Source organism: Drosophila willistoni, assembly GCF_018902025.1.
Source record: "Drosophila willistoni isolate 14030-0811.24 chromosome XR unlocalized genomic scaffold, UCI_dwil_1.1 Seg144, whole genome shotgun sequence".
NCBI classification, from domain to species: domain Eukaryota; kingdom Metazoa; phylum Arthropoda; class Insecta; order Diptera; family Drosophilidae; genus Drosophila; species Drosophila willistoni.
Window position 1 is genome coordinate 2825611 of NW_025814057.1, and position 19369 is coordinate 2844979.

The 19369-nt window shown below is 39.8% G+C and overlaps 3 protein-coding genes across 9 annotated transcripts in view; 2 read left to right on the top strand and 1 right to left on the bottom strand.

Annotated features, from left to right (window-relative positions):
• The window catches only part of LOC6638548 (calcium-binding protein E63-1), a 44933-nt gene extending 38461 nt beyond the window's left edge, over nucleotides 1–6472 (top strand). For all 7 annotated transcript variants that reach the window (XM_047012130.1, XM_023179765.2, XM_023179759.2 and 4 more), the window contains 3 exons: nucleotides 2419–2596; nucleotides 2690–2838; nucleotides 6095–6472. In XM_047012130.1, coding sequence (XP_046868086.1) covers nucleotides 2419–2596; nucleotides 2690–2838; nucleotides 6095–6117 — 350 coding nt within the window. In that variant the 3' untranslated portion in view covers nucleotides 6118–6472. The remainder of the gene's footprint in view (nucleotides 1–2418; nucleotides 2597–2689; nucleotides 2839–6094) is intronic.
• Nucleotides 6473–9144: 2672 nt separating this feature from the next.
• Nucleotides 9145–10185, top strand: LOC6638547 (mitochondrial import receptor subunit TOM22 homolog). Its single transcript, XM_002062334.4, has 3 exons — nucleotides 9145–9331; nucleotides 9421–9465; nucleotides 9528–10185. The coding sequence occupies exons 1-3, from the start codon at nucleotides 9311–9313 to the stop codon at nucleotides 9834–9836; spliced, it is 375 nt and encodes a 124-aa protein (XP_002062370.1). The 5' UTR covers nucleotides 9145–9310; the 3' UTR covers nucleotides 9837–10185.
• An 879-nt stretch (nucleotides 10186–11064) lies between these two features.
• Nucleotides 11065–19369, bottom strand: part of LOC6638546 (chromodomain-helicase-DNA-binding protein Mi-2 homolog) — a 33876-nt gene continuing 25571 nt past the window's right edge. Inside the window, exons 4-5 of the mRNA XM_002062333.4 lie at nucleotides 11769–17528; nucleotides 11065–11693 (exon numbers count right to left, since the gene is read on the bottom strand). Coding sequence (XP_002062369.2) covers nucleotides 11554–11693; nucleotides 11769–17528 — 5900 coding nt within the window. The 3' untranslated portion in view covers nucleotides 11065–11553. The remainder of the gene's footprint in view (nucleotides 11694–11768; nucleotides 17529–19369) is intronic.

Consider the following 19369-nt stretch of genomic DNA (forward strand, 5'->3'; position numbering starts at 1 on the left):
GACTCTTCAGACAAGTGTACTAATATTAGTGACTGCTCAAATTCGATAAACCACCTCATATCGATAAGCTACGATAACAATTTGTGAGACCATTGAACAAGATTTTGTCGTTAAGAAAAAGTGGGACGTCTAGAAACGAAAAAATTATTTCGTTCAGACATAAATTTGTTTCGAAAAGGGCTAATCTTTATGGCCACAATATGCATTATACCCATTCACAAGGTAAAGGGTATTAGACAATGACATTGGCGGAAAAGTCCCTGTTTAGTTGGAGGCTTAAGTAGACCTCAAGCCTAAGTCAAGCATATCAACTGAAAGGAAAATGGAAGATGGGCGCTAAGCACAAATGAAAATATTTTTTAAGCAGCGTACATACACACACATACATGCACACACACACACACACACATAGAGAGAGAAATGTCACACAGATGTCAACAGCAACAGCAAAACTAGCAGCAAATAGACAAAGTGCTCTTCGGGGAGACAACTGAGAATATAACTGATGATAATAATCATGATGATGCCTCATCATGGGAATGGGAAATGCTTTCGAGTTGGTGAGAATAAAAAAAATGTGAAACATATGAGCAAATACACACACACACACACACACACACACACACACACACACACACGACACACACATTCACACACATTTTGACTTGACAATGCTTTAATGATGAAATAATATTTGTTTGCGATAAGTCAACAATAAATGTCACCCATCTGGCACTTTGAGTGGATTTCGCTGAATGCCGAAATTTATTCGATATATGTCTATGCATTTGTGTGATTATGTGTTCAAATCTTAATTGTATTGTCTAATTGTTGTCAGTTGATCCACGTTTAATGACCTACAACTTGATTTGTCTCACCAAAAATGAAACAACATTTGATTATGCAACAACTCGGATAACAGAGCAAAAATATTATGTAAACTTTATCTAATTAATTGCGGTCGTCATATTTATTGAGAACTTCAAGGCCATCAAAACAAAAAGATTTGTTTAAGATGTTAATCTGGCTTAGTCATAATCTCTATACTCTATACATATGGAGAGAAATTCGAATACATTCGAATACATACAAATGGAATAAGGCTTGATTTTAAGGCCTTTTGTTGATGAAAAAATTTATATTTTCAAAGACTATAAACTGACGGAAACTTTGTTGCTTAATGTATGGAAGAATGTCTGAATTCTTAACCCATCATACCTCTTTCTCTTACCATAATAATTTATCCATATATACATATATTTCGATTACCTTACCTGCGTTTTTGTTGCCAATAAAATTTGAGGCCAAGCTCTGTTGTTTTTTTTTTTTCTCTTCTTGCCTTGACTTCTATTGGCATTTTGACCTTGGCATTGGTAAATCCCTTTCACACCTTTATCCTGTTGCCAAGCAGCTGCTGTTTCTGCTGCTGCTCCTGCGGCGAAATAAAACTTGGACAGTTTTGCAATTTTATGAAAATTACCTGATTCTTGGTGATTACTTGGTTATTTGATTATGCCCTTAGTTCGCTTTACCTTGGCAACGTTTTTCTCTAAACTTTATTCTTGTTGTTGTTGTGTTTAAGGCAAACGAAAAGTTTGTCTCGCAAAATTCCTTCACCATTTGCAAGAATATTTGGCATATTACGTATACGCCACCTTTTTTCTTTGTTTTTTTTTCACAAGGCGATTAAAAATGATTTACAAACTTTTATTTTAACAGCGAAAAATTTATGCGAGCCAAGATTATTGCCGATTTTAACTTCATTTTCATTCGCACACACACACAAACACATCCACACCCGGAATTTTCCTTCATTTTTTTGTTGTTTTGCCTGCGAAGGTCAAGGTTGGCTGATGTTGGGGGTATTATTGCCGGAAGACGCGCAGCAAAGCCAACGAAAGCCAGAATCAAAGCCAGTGGACGCCGTGTATCTAGGTTTAATTATAAAAGTTTTCCCCAGACAACCCAACCTGGCCAACATTGGAGGGCAAAGGACAAAGTAATGTTGATTTTAAGCCAAATCTATTCAAAGGCACTAGCAATTCTGATTGCATGTCCTTGCAGGGATATCGAAAAAGTCAACACAACACGAGAGTTTCGACTAAAAGTTGCTACAAATTCTCGTCTGTAATGATAAAAATTTCATTGATATTTATCTCAAAAAAGTGGGAATCTGGAATGAATAGTTTTAGTAGTTCCGAAAGGATTAAACAATCGTCCTCTTTCTAATCGGCATTCATAATAAACACAAGTTAAGGAAAACCAGAAGAAATTGATCGACTCTGATGTGTCTGAGAAAGATAAATAATGACTAATCATTACCTATACGCCATGTGGTTAACATAATTTTGATGATTTCTTGTTGTTGTTTTTAAATAAATGTCCTACATTATTCTGTTCTTTGGTTCTCTTTTGAAGGAAATGGCCTAATTAACGAGGCAGAATTCTTACAATGGGTAGGCAGAATCCAGGCATTGCGGGATGAGCAACAGCAGCAGCAACACGAGGACAATGCCAGCAGCAATAGCAGCAGCAGCAGCAAGCAGCCAACAGATGAGGCCGATGATGTCACTGAAGATTTAATAGCTGCATTTAGGTAACTACACACACACATACACATACATACATACATATGTGCATTGAATTGAAGACAAATTAAATTATGAAATTGAAATCGAAATCCTTGCAGAGTATTCGATCGGGATGGTAATGGTTTTATAACCCGCGATGAGCTACAAACCGCCATGGAAATGATTGGCGAGCCATTAAACGAACAGCAATTGGAGCAGCTGTTGGCCATTGCCGATTTGGATCAGGATGGTCGCATCAATTATGAGGGTAAGTGCAGCACTCAAAGGACACTGCTGACGCAGGCGCGTCGAGGCTATTTTGTCCGTTCATTTTCTTCTTTTCGTTCCGTTCCGTTTCGTTTCGAAGGTCATAGTCCCATAAAAACCGCAAAGCAAAAACCAAAAGCGCTGGCGTTAATCAAGCCATAGCATAAAATATAACCTTGTGACAATATTTGTCAGTAACTTTCACTCATAAATCAGCTAGACAAATACTCCATATACACATACATATGTACATTGAGTGCATTGACAACTGTGCCCCAAAAGACAAGTTTAATAACCCCAAAGACGGGGCCACAACGACAATGACTATGACTACGATGTCCTCGTCCTCCTCGAAGTCGACTCTGAGGCTAGGCGTCGTCATATAACGCCAACGCACTTTATATGTGAGGGCATGTTTATTTGTTTGTTTACTCGCAAAAGTTTTTTTTTTAAATGAACTCCTGGGCAAAATGAGAAACATTTCGTAAAGGGAATTTGCGTTGGTGTTTTTGGGTCAATTCATTCCCCCATCTCCCTTCCAAACAACAACAACAACAAAAAAAAAGGGTCCTTGTTGAAACGAACGGGGTGATAAAATCAAGCCACATCGACATGAAAATATGCACACAACAATTTCTTGGCTCATAGTAATTACAATTTATAAACTTATATTAACAAATATGAAACGAAACGTTTAAGAATTTTCATCCATCTATTAAAAGTTCAAAAATGGCTATCGTTGCCAGATATATATAGACATGAACATGGCGTATACGTGATCACAAAATAACATTGGTAAAACTTAATATGAAATCTCCAAGCTTTCATTTATTTTGAATCAATCAGTTATTATTTTGAACATTTATTTCAAAATTGTTGTCTAAAATTCCAAAAATTTTCAGGTACATTACGGCTAAGAAACACTGTGAGGTAATATATGCTTCAAAATATCCCTCTAGAGGCAAATATATATTCAATTTTGGGAGAAGATAACTTCTTTATTCAAGTTTTCCGCACTTGATCAGAAAAACTATCGTTTTTTGTGGCTGAAAAGATCGCAATACTTGGAACTTCAGTACTAAAAATTATTTGAAGAACCATTTCTTCCATTTCTCTCCTTTGTCTGTTGAAGAAATTCTTAAACTTCTTTGGTTGCATCAAGGCTAACAAGGCTAACTAATACTTTTTACCACACAAATCGATTCGCCCAAACAATTCTTAATCTGTGTCTTTAAAAATATATAAGTGCAAATGAAAAATTTTGTTGGTTTCTTTGTTGTCTTCTAGTATTCGATACATATTTGTAATTTTCTACATTTTTTTTGATGTTGAAACTTGATAGAAACTTATCATTCTAAGCTTAACTGGACCATTTCATTTTATTGATGTAAGAAGACAAGAAGAAGACTGAAATTGGTTTTGAAGAAGTGCTCTGTGTTAGTTGCCATTTAGATAACGCCATAGATGGAAAGAGAGAGACAGAGATAGAGATAGGGGGGAGGGCTTTATGGGCAATTCTTTAACAGCTTAAATGTTGAAAGGTTTGCCTTCGCCTCTGGGCAACAGCATAGGTTATGGTATGTACATTGTACGTGTTACCAGTTGCCCAGTTGCCTCATTGCCAGTTGCCTCGGCACATTTGCTGCAATGTCAGCAAAAATAACGAACAGCAAAAAAAAAAAAAAAATGAGTACCCGCACTTGCCGCCTTATGCCAATGCCTCCTCGATGCCGGTGTAAAGTAAATAAGGCAACAACAAAAACAAAATGAGTAAATAAATTGCAGATGCCAGCAAACACAAATGAAAGAAGCAGAAGAAAAAAACAAAATCAGAAAGATGTGGTCTAAAGGGGAGCAAGGGGCAAGGACAGAGGTTCTCTGACTGGCATGCGTTACAAGGTCAAAGTTTCAACTAGCAAAAGCGATGGCATATGAATCTAATGATATAGACAGACTGAAGAATCACACACACACACACGCACCGAGAGAGAGCCCAAGTCCCACTACTTGTAAAAGACAAAGGCTCAAACACACACACACATACATATATCACACACTTTTTGTGTGTGTGTGTGTGTGTGTGTAGTTCGAGTTTAGTAAAACACAATTTAATGCCAGGCTAGGGAATTTCTTTTATTATTGCTGTCCTTTTTTTATGCCAGTTCAAAGCAAAGGACAACTAGTTGCAAGAGGCATCTGTTAGCTACATATAGGGGTGAGTGGAGAGGGAAGCATGGTCAAGTGCACAGCTAAAAACTTGGTCAGTTTCATTTCAATATTTTTCTGTTCTCCAACAATCCCAAGGGAAACAATGCGATTTTCAATATTAGGGCAGATTTGTTAAATATGTCTCAAAAAGATGTTTCACCGTTGCCAAAGCCAAATGCGAAAAACCCGTATTTTCTTACAAGCGCCATTAAAAAGACTGCAAAACATTTGTTGTTGTTAAAAGGAAATAACGGAACTTACCTTAACTTTGTTTCTCCTTAGCGCATTTCTTGCTATTATTCCACGTACACACTTACACCAAAAAAAAAAAAAAACTAAACTTGATCATTTTCTCACTCAAACACACACTCGCCATTTTTACTCTCTCGCTCTTTCTCTGCTTTGCCTACTGCTTTTTGTGGGGCGACGCGCCAGACAGCAGAGGACTTGGCGGGAGAGATCCATGCACACACATTCGCGATATTACTCCCTTACTCTCTCTCTCTCTCTCTCTCTGCTTTGCCTATTCGGCAGAAGTCTTAGCGGCAGAAGCAGAGGTCAGACAGGCAAATTTCTCTTACACTCTTCTTCTTCCTTTTGCAATTTCCAAGCATTTTTTTAATTAAAAAATATTTAGTTTAAATGCGAATTCAAAGTTAATTGAAATCAAGGAGGATAATTAAATTAATCACTTTTTAGGACTTTTAACACTTAAAAAATATTAAAGTTTAAAAATTCAATTAGGCAGCAACAAACAAACACGGCAAACGGTTAATTGCAACTAACAAGCAGTGGGAGTGACTGTTAAAGAGGGTGTTGATAGGGATAGAGAGCGAGTTAGTTAAGAAGAGAAGTTCGGCAGCGTACACATGTCTATGTGTGTGTGTATGTCGGGTTTTGGTTTCGGAGACAAATCCTATCATCAAAGCGATCACATCGAAACTGTTTTTCTCTTACTAGAATAAATGTAAATATGTACCTACATTTAAAATTTCTAACCAAATTCTTGAATTTAATGGACTCTTAATTTTTTTTTATTCTATTTACAGAGTTCACGAGACTTTTGCTCTAAATGGTCAACAACAACAACAATTAAAAATGAAATGGCAAAGAGAAACAAAAGAAAATAACAACAAGAAGAAGAAACTTTAAAAACATAATTATTAAGCTATTATGAATACATATACTCAGACACAAAAGGAAAATGAAAAAAAGAAACCCAAAACAATTACTTAATGTTTTATACAACAAAATAACAAAAAAATAAAGGATGAAAAACCTTCATAGGCAAGGGAAAATGTGCAAGGACCTGTTCACTTAGCGTTGGACATTCATCACACAAAATAAACACACATACATATATATACACACACACATCCAACCAGCCAGCACCCCACCCATTCACACATACATACATCCATCCATCCATATTATTCATATAAAAAATGTTTTTTTTTTTTATTTGTTTTAAGATCTTTAAGAGAAACAACAAAATATTCAATTTTGTGGGTTTAAATACTTGAAAAATATTTTTGTAGAGCAAAAATAAATAAATGTTTGATATAAATCGCATACATACATACACATTACATACATAATTACATCAATATATATACATATATCTATATATATTTATGCATATTCGGATAAGTCTGAACGCGTGAGTGATATTGTGTTTAGGGTGCAAAAAATCTAAAAATGAGCATATGCAAATTAAATTAATCAAAAAACAAAAACAAACTTTTGGCAGAAACAAAAAGAATTCAAATTACAGACATACACACCAATATATACATACATAAATATATATTTATTTGAATTTGTAAACTTAAACTAAATAGTTATTTGAATGCTTTAAATGTATGCAAATCAAATGAAAATGTTTCAAAATCAAAAAACTAAAAAAAAAACCGTTGCCTAGACATAAGTGAAAAATAAATGTTAACAATTTATATATATATACATATATAAAGAAAAACAAAAACAAAAACAAAACTTTGTATATCTAAGAAAAAAAAAACAAAATTACATTTTAATTTCGGGGTTTTTTTATGGACAATTTGCATAAATCTAAAATACAAATAAAAGATATATATTTATACATGACTATATGATATATACTTATATATATATTTAATGTCAATATGCGTATATGTTGAATGTTAATCAAATGAAAGTATATTCAATATGAAATTTTTAACCAATTACAAAGATGTGAAAACAAACAAACAAACAACAACAACTACAACAAAAGGCCCCCCAAAATGATGAAGAGGAAGAAGAAGCAATGTGTACCTAAAAAAAAAAAAGAAAAACAAAAACGTTTCATTCATATCCCATCCCAGTTTAGTGGTTACTTATTCTAGTCAGTTCCTTAATTGTCCTTTAATTTGTTCAAGTTTTCAAACTACTTTTTGGCCATTTTCCTGGATCGTAATGTATCGAAACTTTAAGGTATTTTTTTAATCAAAAGTCCATTACATATTGCCGTCCCAGCTTGATCTGGATGAGAACAGAAATATATATATATATAAAGGAAACTCATTCATAGAGCGGTTTCAAAATGATTTACACATTTTTTTCGTTTCGATTTGATTTGATATGAAGGAAACACACACACAGACACAAAGGAAATCAGGTCAAAGGTACAAAAAGTTTCAGCAAATAAATGAAAATGGAATTACATGGAAAAGTTAAGTTCAAGAAAAAATCAAATTTTGTATGGAATTTACAAAAAACCCAAAAAAAAAAAAACAAACTATATAAAAACCAAAACAAGAATTCTAAAATTCTAAAGAAGTAAAGGCAAAAATTTCAAATTCAAAACAATTTATATTTAACCTATATAAGTATATATACATATACATATGTATATGTCTATGTACCTTAACTCAAAAGTAGTTTTTTAATGACCTCTAAATGTGCTTAAAAACTATATACTATGCAGGACTATATACCTACAACTTACATATATATGTATATACGTATAGTACTTACCCTACATATACATACATATATATATATATATAAACTACATACATAAAAATATTGTTGTTTATGTTGAAGATTTCAAGAAACGAAAAATTACTTAATACTATTGACTATATACATACATACACACACATACATATATCTATGCACATATGCATATTTATGTATGTATGTGTGTGTGTGTGTGTATAACATAGAGGAAAAAAAACCCTAAGACATTATCTATATATCTATATCGAAATGGTAGATATTTCATTTTAAGTATTAATTATTTCATAATTTATGAATTGTGTGCGAATGGCGTATGGCAGTAGACAAACAGATGAACGATATAATAATAATAATAATAATAATATTAATAATAATAAATAAAACAAACCACAAAACGCTCAACAAATTCTTTTTTATTTTCATTTACCAATCTATTTTAAAATTAAATTGGAAAACATAAAATATTCCATGTAATTTAATCTAATAAATATCTAGATCCTAAATATAGAAGAAGTCGGCGATTAAACATGGAACTACATAGACTCCCTTAGATTGTACGATCTTCAGTCTGGGATTTCACATTGGAAACCTTGTCAAAAACTACCCAGGAAAAGGGTAATGAATTCATCTAGAAGTGTCACTAAGTAAGAAAAATTTCTTAAAGAGTCCCTAAAAGAAATCTTCTAGAAACTGGACAAAGAAAGAGTAAACGACTTTTAATTGGAATCACTAAAGCAAATCTTCCTGAACAGTTAAACAAAGTTAACAAGTTAACAAAGTTAACAAGGAAAGCGTGAAGGAATCTCCAAAAGAAAAGTTTTGAGAACTCCCTCAGAAATCGTCAGGGAACTCTGCAATAAATTCGCCCACAAGACAAGAAAGAAAACCTTGGCAAAATTCTCTAATTTGGCCATATATTTGTCTGAAAATTTCACAAAGAAAAGAAGGAAATCTTGGCGAAATTTCTTAAAATATACTCGTCGATGACTTTGGCAATCCTACTTTAATTGACTTTGACTACCCTTCTTTTTGCAATCCTCTTAACTTGATCGATGTCGACTACCCTGACATTATTTTTTGACTCGACTATCAAGTAGGCCATGAGGTTGATTTTTGTCCACATGGCAAATATTTCAGGAATCATATTTTAGTTGTATTGTGTTGTTCGTAGAGACAACATTTCTAAATTAAACGCTGTTGAATAAAATAAAATATATATAATAAAAAATATATATAATACTAAACCGTGAAATACAAGAAACAAATTGAACAAAAACGAAACCATGGGAGAACCAGAAAAAGCTGTAAGTAACTAAAGCTAAGCCATATCCTTTATGGCTTTAGTACGCAGAACAATCTAGAATTTTTGCCGTTTTCCCCCCCTTGGTAACAGATAACTGACTTTGACGCTGAAGCCGATGCTGAGAAATACGATGATGTAAGTAAAGGGGGATACGAAGGGGAAGAGAGAGGGAAATGTAATCGAATCGAATTTTCTAGGAGCCCGATGAATCGCTGGGTGAACGCGTCTGGGGATTAAGTGAGATGTTTCCGGAATCGGTGCGCAATGCTGCCGATGTTATAACACGGACCACTGTGAAGGGCATTAGCACTCTTTACACATTCACATGCAATGCATCCTGGATCTTCTTTACCACATCTGTTATATTGTTTGCTCCGGTTATTTTTGAGACCGAACGTGCCCAAATGGAGGAGCTGCAGAAATCGCAGCAGAAACAAGTGCTCCTGGGACCGGGCAATGCTGTGATTCCATCTGGACCTTCAGCCAATTTGCCATTGATTCGTTGAAAAATGAAAAACAGCACACGTTACACACACAAACACACACACACACACACACACACACTTCAAACCACATTTACGTTAGAGTTTAAGTTAAGCAAACAAAATATGCAGCGACAGACGCTCCACTCAGATCCTGGTTATTATACATACAAATCTACATACTTAAAGGCGATATAAGAACACGCATTTAATAATAAGCCCTTTCGTCACATACACATACATACATGCAGAAATAGTACAAGTTAGTAAGCCCTTAATACACATACAAATAATTAACTCACTAAGCAGCAGTCAAACAAATGATCTATGTAACAAAAAAAAAAAATACAACAATATATACTAAAAATATTCATGAAATATAACATTAATGATTATGAGACTAAAAGAAAAGTGTTTCCTGGAGGATCCCTATCGAAGGTCCTCTAGTAGTTGAACGGTTTACGGGTGGCTTATATCCCTCGGGACGATTCACAGTCACAACTGCCTCAGAGTAATTGGAAGATGTCAAAGCGGGGACTTCTTCAGATCCTTAACCTTTAGGATGTTAGCGTCGTGCTATGGATAAGGATGACCATTGCCCCTGTACGTACATCCAATCCTGTAGATTCTAAGCAAAGGAGCGGAATTTACGGAAAGAGCGCTTGGGATTAATGTTTTTTTCGCAAATCTGCTAAAGAATGTGATCCTTCAAATAATCCGCAGTAAAATGCTATCCCTGGATAGAGTTAATGACAATTTTTCCATTTTGACGTGTCTAAAACATGTTCCTGACCTTCACATTGCACCAATTCTTAGATCCATGGCCTTTTTCTTTGGAAAGACCTTCCTTTAGTGAACTAATCATATCCCCTTTTCTATTTATGTTCATTTGCTTAAAATTAGACACTCAAATTCAGATTTCTTATTTCATTGTTTTTTGATTTCTGCTAAAGTCGTCAAGGACTTTTGGAGGCAAACACTTGTCCTCATCAATCTCTAAAAAACTGTAATCTGAAAAGGATAATCAAGCTTACATTCTAAATAAAGTGAAGAATTGGAATATAAAAGACTTTCTTTGATGGGGAAGAACCAAGAAAAAAGTAAAGGCAAATAACTTTTCTTAAGTTCCAACACATTTGATCTCATTTTATGTTCTGCTGTCATTTTATCATTATCCAAGCAAAAGAAGTGAGAGAGACTGATTGAAGCATGCCTTCCTTTTCTTTTTCATAAATTAAAACACATTGTTATTTGTTTTTTGCAATGGAATTCAATACATTTATAATATTGTATCTAGAGAATATTGTGGTTGGTTTGTTGTTGTTGTTGATTTTTAACACGATAAGTAAGCATTATATTTAATTGTTAACCTCCCCACACACCACCCAGCAAAGTCAATGGGTGGGGTGGGGGGGTTGGATTTGTGGATTCGTGTCAAATGTGGAAATGGTAATTTGTTTTCTCTTTCATCTTTGTCGTCGTCGTCGTTGCTTCTTCTGTTTTTCTTTCTTTCTTTCTTCTTTTTCTTAGCGCATTTTCATTGCAAATAATGATTATGATAAATATTTGTTTGTAAATTCTAAGCTTGAGTAAAATATGTGTTTCTTTTTCTTTTCTTTTTTTTTTTTGTAGTGTTTTCTTTTTTCCATTTATGGAATATATGAATGCTTTTAAGTTAGAGATTAAAGGACAAAAGAAGTGTGTGTTTATGCAGGAGAAGATGCGATGCGATGCCGCGCACTTAATTGCCCGAGTTATTCGATAGCTGGCCGGGCACAGAGAACTGTGGTCGGAAATTTGCAAAATTGCCAGCCGGTCCGCCGGTAAAGGCCGGCAAAGTTGTGCCCTGGAATCCAGCCGGGAATTGAGCCATCAGTTGTGCTAATGAACAGAACAAGAACAAGAAGGTCAAAATTAATAAAGGGAATTTGTATTTCAGATGACACAAAAACTTACCCGCATTGGAGGCATTGCCGGCCGTGGCCGCCAATCGTGATAGAATCGAACGCTCAGACATCTGCAGACGCTGAGCCACCGGGGGAATGCGGGCCAATGTGGCCGGCAGGCGGGACACATCGCTCTTCATGTCGGATAGCAACTCCTCCAACTGGTTGAGCACCTTATGGAGCACAGCATTGGCTGGTTTATTGCCAGCCAGCGATTCCTTACTCAGATGCTGATGCGATTCAGCCAGACATTCGACCTCGGCGAACCGGGCATTGAGCGACATAGCCGGATGGCTGGGATCCTGGGCGAGATTCAAGAAGGCTGCACGCCTCAATTGCTCCTCAATGACCAGAGCTTGCTCCAGCAACTTGAAACGCCGTGCAAGGAATTTGTTCTTAATCTCCAGGAAATTGCCCTTGCCCACATCCATTTTGAAGGGCTCGTTGATGATGGCGAAACGTATATCGTTCTGGATGTCCTGCCAACGGCCATAGCCATGGGTAACAATGCCGGCCAACAGCCAATAGTCATGACGACGATGCCAAATCTCGTATTCACGTCCGGGCACAGCTGCCTTCTCCTCGTTCAGCCAGAGGGTGTGCAGTTCAGTGAAACCGCCATCGGCAATATTGAACATGAATTTACGTTTAAGCACTTCCAGGCTATCCTCAACCAATTTGCCCGAGGCAGTTGTGGCTCCAGTCGCTGCGGCTGCTGCACCACCACCACCAGCAGCAGTGGCAGCTGTCGCTGCGGCTGCTGCTATAGCCTTCTGATCCTTGGGTGAACTGGCGCTGGGCTTTTCCAATTCGCCATCTTCTTTCACAATCATCACATCATCATCATCGTCGTCAATGATTGTTGTGGGCTTCTTGTCCTCAACTGGAGCTGCTGGAGCTGCTGCTGCTGTTGGCTTCTCCTTCTCATCGTCTTCTTTTTTGGTCTCTTCCTTGGTTGCAACCTTGGCGGCGGCGGCGGCAGTAGAAGCTCCTCCTGCTGCTGCTGCTGCTTCCTCCTTGGGTTCAACCTTGGCTGTCTCTGTTTTGACCTCCGATTCGGATTTAACTTCTCCTGCTGCGGCAGCGGCGGCGGCTGCGGAACTGTCAGCGGTGGCCTCGTCTGCCTCTTGCTCTTTCTTGACCTCAGCAGATGTTGATTTTTTGCTGTCAGCAGAAGCCTCAGAGGCATCAGCAGCGGTTTTCTCGGTCTGTTCTTGCTTGAGCTCAGCAGTCTTTTCGGGTGTACCCTTCTCCTTTGCCTCGGCTGCCTCCTTCTCTTTGTTGTCCTTATCCTTATCCTTATCTTTGTCTTTGTCTTTGTCCTTCTCCTTATCCTCTCCCTTTTCTGAAGCAGGAGCCGGACTGGGAGCAGCACTTGTAGCTGGTGTTGCGCTGTTGCTAGTGGTTGCACTCTTATCCACCTCCGTGGTTGTGGCTGGCTTGGCAGCAGCCGCTGCCGCTGCCGCTGGAGCTGCGGTTTCTGCCGCAGCAGCTGTTTCCGCCTTGGTCAATGCACGAACTGGCTCACATGGCTTCAATATCAACTCGGGCATACTGTAATAGCCATTGATGTGTTCGAATTCCTGCACCTTCTTGCGGATAAGCGACATGACGCCAATGCGGGTGAGCACATGCTGGCGGGAGAGACCCTCACGGGGTACACCGTCGGCAAAGGTTTCCGCATTATCCGCACCGGGCTCACACAGATGACGCATAAAGAGTGAGACGTAGGCCTTGAAGTTCCTTTCGGATTTACCACGCAAATCTCTGACCAGCCACTGCGAATTGAAGGCATCCTGCGGCGGCATGCCATATCGCATGATGGCATTGAGGAAACTCTTCCGCTGGCGGGCATTGAAGCCAAGGACCTCGATGTTACCACCCACCCGGGCCAGCAATGGCGGCAATGGACGATCGTCACGACGCTCCAATCTTCGCTTGGCCTTGCGTTCGCCTCCATTCTGCTCATCGAAGTCATCGTCGCCGCCATCCTCATCGGAACCGGCCGAATACTCTGAATTGTATTCACTGCCATTGTCCTGCCAGTTGGAATCGTCGCGTGACGTATCGGCGGCCACAACGCCGCCATCTGTGTAGTTGACTTGCTTGCGGACACGCTTGCCCTTGCCCAGACTACGTCCGACATCCTCCTGATGCTGCTCGTAGTGATGACGCAACAATTTGACCCAATAGGCGGGATCTGAGTTCTCAGCTTCCTGTTTAATAATTTCTGTCTCCTCCTCCTCCTCCTCCTCTTTGGTGGCATACGAGGCCACCTTGAACGATGAGAGATACTCATTGGCCCAGGACTCCTTCTCCTCAATGCCACGATTACTGCGGTCCAGTAGCTCAGCCACCGCCTTGTCATCATAATGAATGGCCTCCTCTTTGTCATCCTCCTTGAAGAGATCCTCGGTGCCGAAACGCAGAATATCGTCCAATTCCTGCTTGGTGAAATTGGCCCCCTTGCCACCCATGCCGGGACGCACAACCAAATGGGTGAGCATCATCTTTCGCTTGGCCACTTGGGTGACACGCTCCTCCACCGAATTTCTGGTGACAAAACGATAGATCATCACCTTGTTCGCCTGACCGATACGATGGGCACGCGAAAAGGCCTGAATGTCATTGTGCGGATTCCAATCCGAATCATAAATGATGACAGTATCGGCTGTAGCCAAATTAATACCCAAACCACCGGCACGAGTACTCAACAGGAAGACAAATTGCTGAGCTCCCGGCGCATTGAAACGATCGATGGCCTCCTGACGCACTGCTCCCGTAATGCTGCCATCAATGCGCTCATACTTGTATTGCTCCCCCTCGAGGAAATCCTCCAAGATGTCCAACATCTTGGTCATCTGCGAGAAGATGAGTACACGATGATTCTGCGATTTCAATTGCTTTAGCATCTTGGAGAGTAAAACCAATTTGCCGGCCGCCTTGGTCAACGAGTTGATCTCGTAGAGGCCACCAGCCGAGGTGAGTGCCTCTTCGGCAGCTGAGGGAAACAGATATGGATGATTGCAGCATTTCTTCAGATCCATCATAATGTTGATCAGGGAACAGGAACCACCACCGCTCTTGGAATTCAATGCCTCATAGTTCTTGGTCAAGATGAATTTGTAGAATTTCTTTTGCATGGCCGACAACTCCACACGGACAATGAATTCCGATTTCGAGGGCATATTCTTGAGCACATCGGTCTTGAGGCGACGCAACATATGCGGTCCGAGCATTTCATGCAAACGCTTCACTTGCTCCTCCTTGGACACATCGGCGAATTCGCCTTGGAAAGCCTGCAGATCGTTAAACTTGTCGCGACTCAGGAAATTCAGCAAATGGAACAACTCTTCCAGATTATTTTGCAATGGTGTGCCAGTCAATAGCAGTTTATAGGCAATCGTATAGCTGTTCAGAATGCGAAAGAATTTACTCTGATTACTCTTCAGACGATGCGCTTCGTCAACCACGAGGACGGCCCAATCGATGCTGCCCAGACATGGGGCATCCATGGAGATTAGCTCGTAGCTGGTCAATAGGACATTGAATTTGTACTGAGTGGTGCGCAAACGCGACACTTTGGTTCCCCTGATGGCGCCCTCCTCAAAGCTCAGCTCATTCTCACGTATCACGGCACGGGAGTCCTTGTCGCCAATGTAGGTGATGCAATAGAAATCCGGTGCCCACAATTCGAATTCACGCTCCCAATTCACCAGAGTGGAGAGCGGCACAGCGACCAGAAATGGTCCACGGCAATGGCCCTCCTTGTACAATGAATACAAGAATGTCACCGTCTGAATGGTCTTGCCGAGACCCATCTCATCGGCCAGTATGGTATCGATGCCTTGGCCCCAGCTATAGCGCAACCAATTGATACCCTCAATCTGATACGGATGCAATTGCATGCCCGTGTTCTCCAGGAATGCCGGCTGTCCTTCATATTTCTTCTTTAGATCTGTCGTCGGTTTATCCGGCGGCGGTGTATAATGCTTAACTGGTCGATCCTCGTCGTCGAGTTCGACCTTGGACTTGGTTTTGCGTCCCTTTTTATTCTTCTTGCTGCTGGAGCGCGTATTCTCGGATGTGCAAACAGCCCGCAGATCCTGATAGTAATCAATTGCCTGTCTTAGGCCCTGTATATCGTCGCCCTCTTCCTCCCAGGTGGACTTGTCGTATGGCAATTCACGCCATTTCACCAGATACATGGAGCTGCCATCACGCGCAGTCCTGTGATTGATGACACGCTGGACAATCAACCATTCGGGTTTGACACCATTCTTATAGAATTTCTCCTCCAGCTGCTGTTCGTCATCGTCGTCGCCACCCTTCATGCCCACCTTGTCCTTGTGCCGCTGGATACGCTTGAAGCGGGTGTCAGCCTCGTCCAGTGACTCCTCGAACTTGGGTGGCTCCTCCATATCGTATTTCCTCTGGAAGGATCTGATCATCAACGGATGATGTACATCCAGTTGCACCTCCGAGACCCATTCGCAATGCCAATAGGACATGTTGTGCCACTTAATGAAATACTCTCGTATGCGACATGGCTTGGCAGCTCCCTTCGAGGTCGAAGGCTGCTCATCACCGGCGGCATTGCGATGGACAGCCCAACGCCAGGTGATAATCTTCTCCGCCTTGCCGGTCAGCGGTGGACAACTGCAGCGCGGGCAACGCCAATCGCCATCGGGTATGGTGTCCAGCGGTGGATTCAAACAGAATGTGTGATAGGCCGACGGGCAGGAATCGCAGCAGAGCAATTCACCGCCATCCTTGCATACGCGACAGAATTCCTGATGCTCGTCATCGTCCTCCTCTTCGGCGGCACCGCCATCGGCCTCGCAATGCGGACACGACCATTTGCCCTCTGGCGGCTCGTCCAGTTCCGGTTCGAGGCAAACCAAATGGTATGCCCTTGGACAGGTGTCGCATAGAATAATCTCACCGCCTTGTTGGCACACCTCACAATAATCCTGATGCTCATGCTCGCCGTCCTCGCCCTCGGGGAAGTTCTTGGTTTTCTTTAGTTTGTTCTTCTTCTTGAACTTGTTGCCAATCTTGGTCTTTGCCTTCTTCCTCACCACGGGCACATCATCACCGCCCGCCGGTGTGGCTCCTCCCGCTGCCGATGATGCAGATGCCGCTGCTGCGGCTTCCTTGTCCGCCTTGCTACTGGAGGCCGCAGTTGATGCCTCCTTCTCATCGGCACTGTCATCCGATTTCTGGAGCATTCGCTCAAATTCCAAATCCGAATCCCGTTCAGATGCACCGCTGGCATCTTGCTCATCGTCGGAGCTATCGCGTTTACGCTTGCCAAACTTAATCTTCAATGTTGGTACCTTACTCAATGGACGTCGTACCTTCTTGCCACGTCCGCTGCGTTTGCGGCGGGGCTTCTTTTCCTCCTCCTCTTCCTCTTCCTCCTCTTCGGCCTCCTCGTAAATGTCATCGGGTTTCTCATTGCGCGATGAGCGCGATGAACGCGGCTCCTCGGGCTCATCATTACCACCTGCCGAATTGCTACGTCCCGATTGTCCCTGCTGCTCCTGCTGGATATGCGGATTACTTTCGCAGAACTCACGCCATTTGGCGGCCACCAACATCATCAGTTTGGCTGCCGCTATTTTGGGATTCTCCTTCTGTAATATGGGACGCACATGTTGCATAAACAATTTATATGTGGTCAAATTCTGCAACTCCTCTTCGCTGTATTCGATTTCCACATCGCAGACACTGAAAGCGGAGCACACATCTTCCACAGAGGGCATGCCTGTGAATAGTAATAGGAAATATATAAATCAATCAATAAAAAGAAACAACGAGGGGAATATCTATTCTATCTATTGGTTGGGTTGGGGGCTGTGTCTGAGTTAGTGAAGAAGAACATTGAACAATTTCCTTCAGCGAATGAGTGAACTTGTTCCCTTTTCTATTCACATCTTCGGCCTCAACTTGTTCCTTTTATTCTTACTCACTTGTTTACTTAATATTCGATTTCTTCGTTTCATAGTAATTGATTTGGCAATATATTATATCAAAAGTATGTTAGACAGTTTATATAAACTGATGAACAAGTGAATTAAAACTAAGCTCCATCAATTAAGGGGGGAGCCTGAAAAAATCGAATTTTTTTTATTGCTTAAATCTGTTCCTAATATATCTAAGAATATGTCTGTCAATTTTGGAAAGACAATTCGAATTATTTTCGAAGATACAGCACTAAAAGCAGTCGGGCGCCGAGGTATACGAGTAAACCGTAAACTTTAAAGCGCGTTCTCTCGAGTTTTCATTTTTGGGATTTTCCAAAATTGGCGGGCAAAATTACAAAAAAAGTATTCAACCAATCGTAAAAAACCAAAGCTTAGTAGATTCAGTATCTTATTACCTCCTCTGTGAACCTGAAAAGTTCTTGGAAAAAAAATTCTAAACATATTTTTTTTAGTGAATTGAAGTTAGGTTTTTTGGTGAAAAATTCAACTTTTTTTTCAAATCTAAAAAAAACTTTGGATTTTCGCGTTTTTTTCGGGTTTTCACAGCATTACATAGAACAAGGACTAATAAAAATTAATTATCCATTTGATTTTTTTGTTTCCGACAAAAATTGCGACCTACATTTTGCCCGCCAATTGGCGACACTTCAATTGCGCGGTGGTGCACAAAAGTAGATGAAAGTGGGCTGTATTTCGATATTTTAAATTCTAAAAAAATTTTTTTTGTAAGTTTAAATATGTAATAAAATGATGTAAAACTTTCATTACATTTGCTTGTTTTTTTCTATCCTAAAAAAAAACACGAAAAACTGCCTTTTTTAGGTTTTTAGGCCTCCTAAAGCAGGTTCCCCCCTTAAATAGTCTGAGATGGTTTAAAACGCTCAAAATCTTCTTAGAGCAATCTTAAAATATCCTTTTCACATGAGTATAAACCTAGGAGTAAGAACCTGAACAAGAAAGTAAGAACGAAAGGATGGAACTTAAGCAGTGACTAACTAACTAACTAAAAGAGGTGAACAAATGAGTAAATAAAATAAAAAAAGGTTAGTCCTCCGTGTGTCGAAACATTTGTCTACCAGATAGACACTAGGAAGAAGTGCCTTTGCTTTTGCGGTAACAATCTCAGATTATATTATCCAATCAAAAGCATGTCTACGATTTCTTGAAGCTCCCCGAAAAAGCAAGTTAAGGCGGTTAACAGAAACCCTGAGAAGTTCAAGTTTCAAGTGATTAATAAATCGAATGATCTTGATTGATAAAACGTCTGAGCGAGCTGAGGGGGATATCTGATCATCTATTTAGGGTACATAGACAGAGCCAGATTGCTGTTTTCGCATTCGGCAAAAATTATTACAAAATGCCCTCCTCCTCCTCTTCCTCCCCCTTAACCCGCTGTATAAATTATTATCGACTATTTCCGTCTATCATTCATTTTGGCATGCTATCTGTATTTCAAATCGTCTGAATATAAATGTTGGTTAAATCAAAAATGAAACAACAACAATCTTTCTTATCAATAAAGATTAAAAATGTGTCAATGAGCGGTCTGACAAAATTATCATACATATTGCATATATAGTCAGTCAGTCAGTCAGGTGATTGACAATCTCTGATGGGTAAA

Bases quoted from the DNA above. Each gene is read 5' to 3' on its own strand.
- LOC6638547 (XM_002062334.4), top strand. From the start codon at position 9,311: ATGGGAGAACCAGAAAAAGCT. The intron at 9,332-9,420 runs GTAAGTAACTAA...CCTTGGTAACAG, and splicing joins TGGGAGAACCAGAAAAAGCT to ATAACTGACTTTGACGCTGA. The intron at 9,466-9,527 runs GTAAGTAAAGGG...CGAATTTTCTAG, and splicing joins ATGCTGAGAAATACGATGAT to GAGCCCGATGAATCGCTGGG.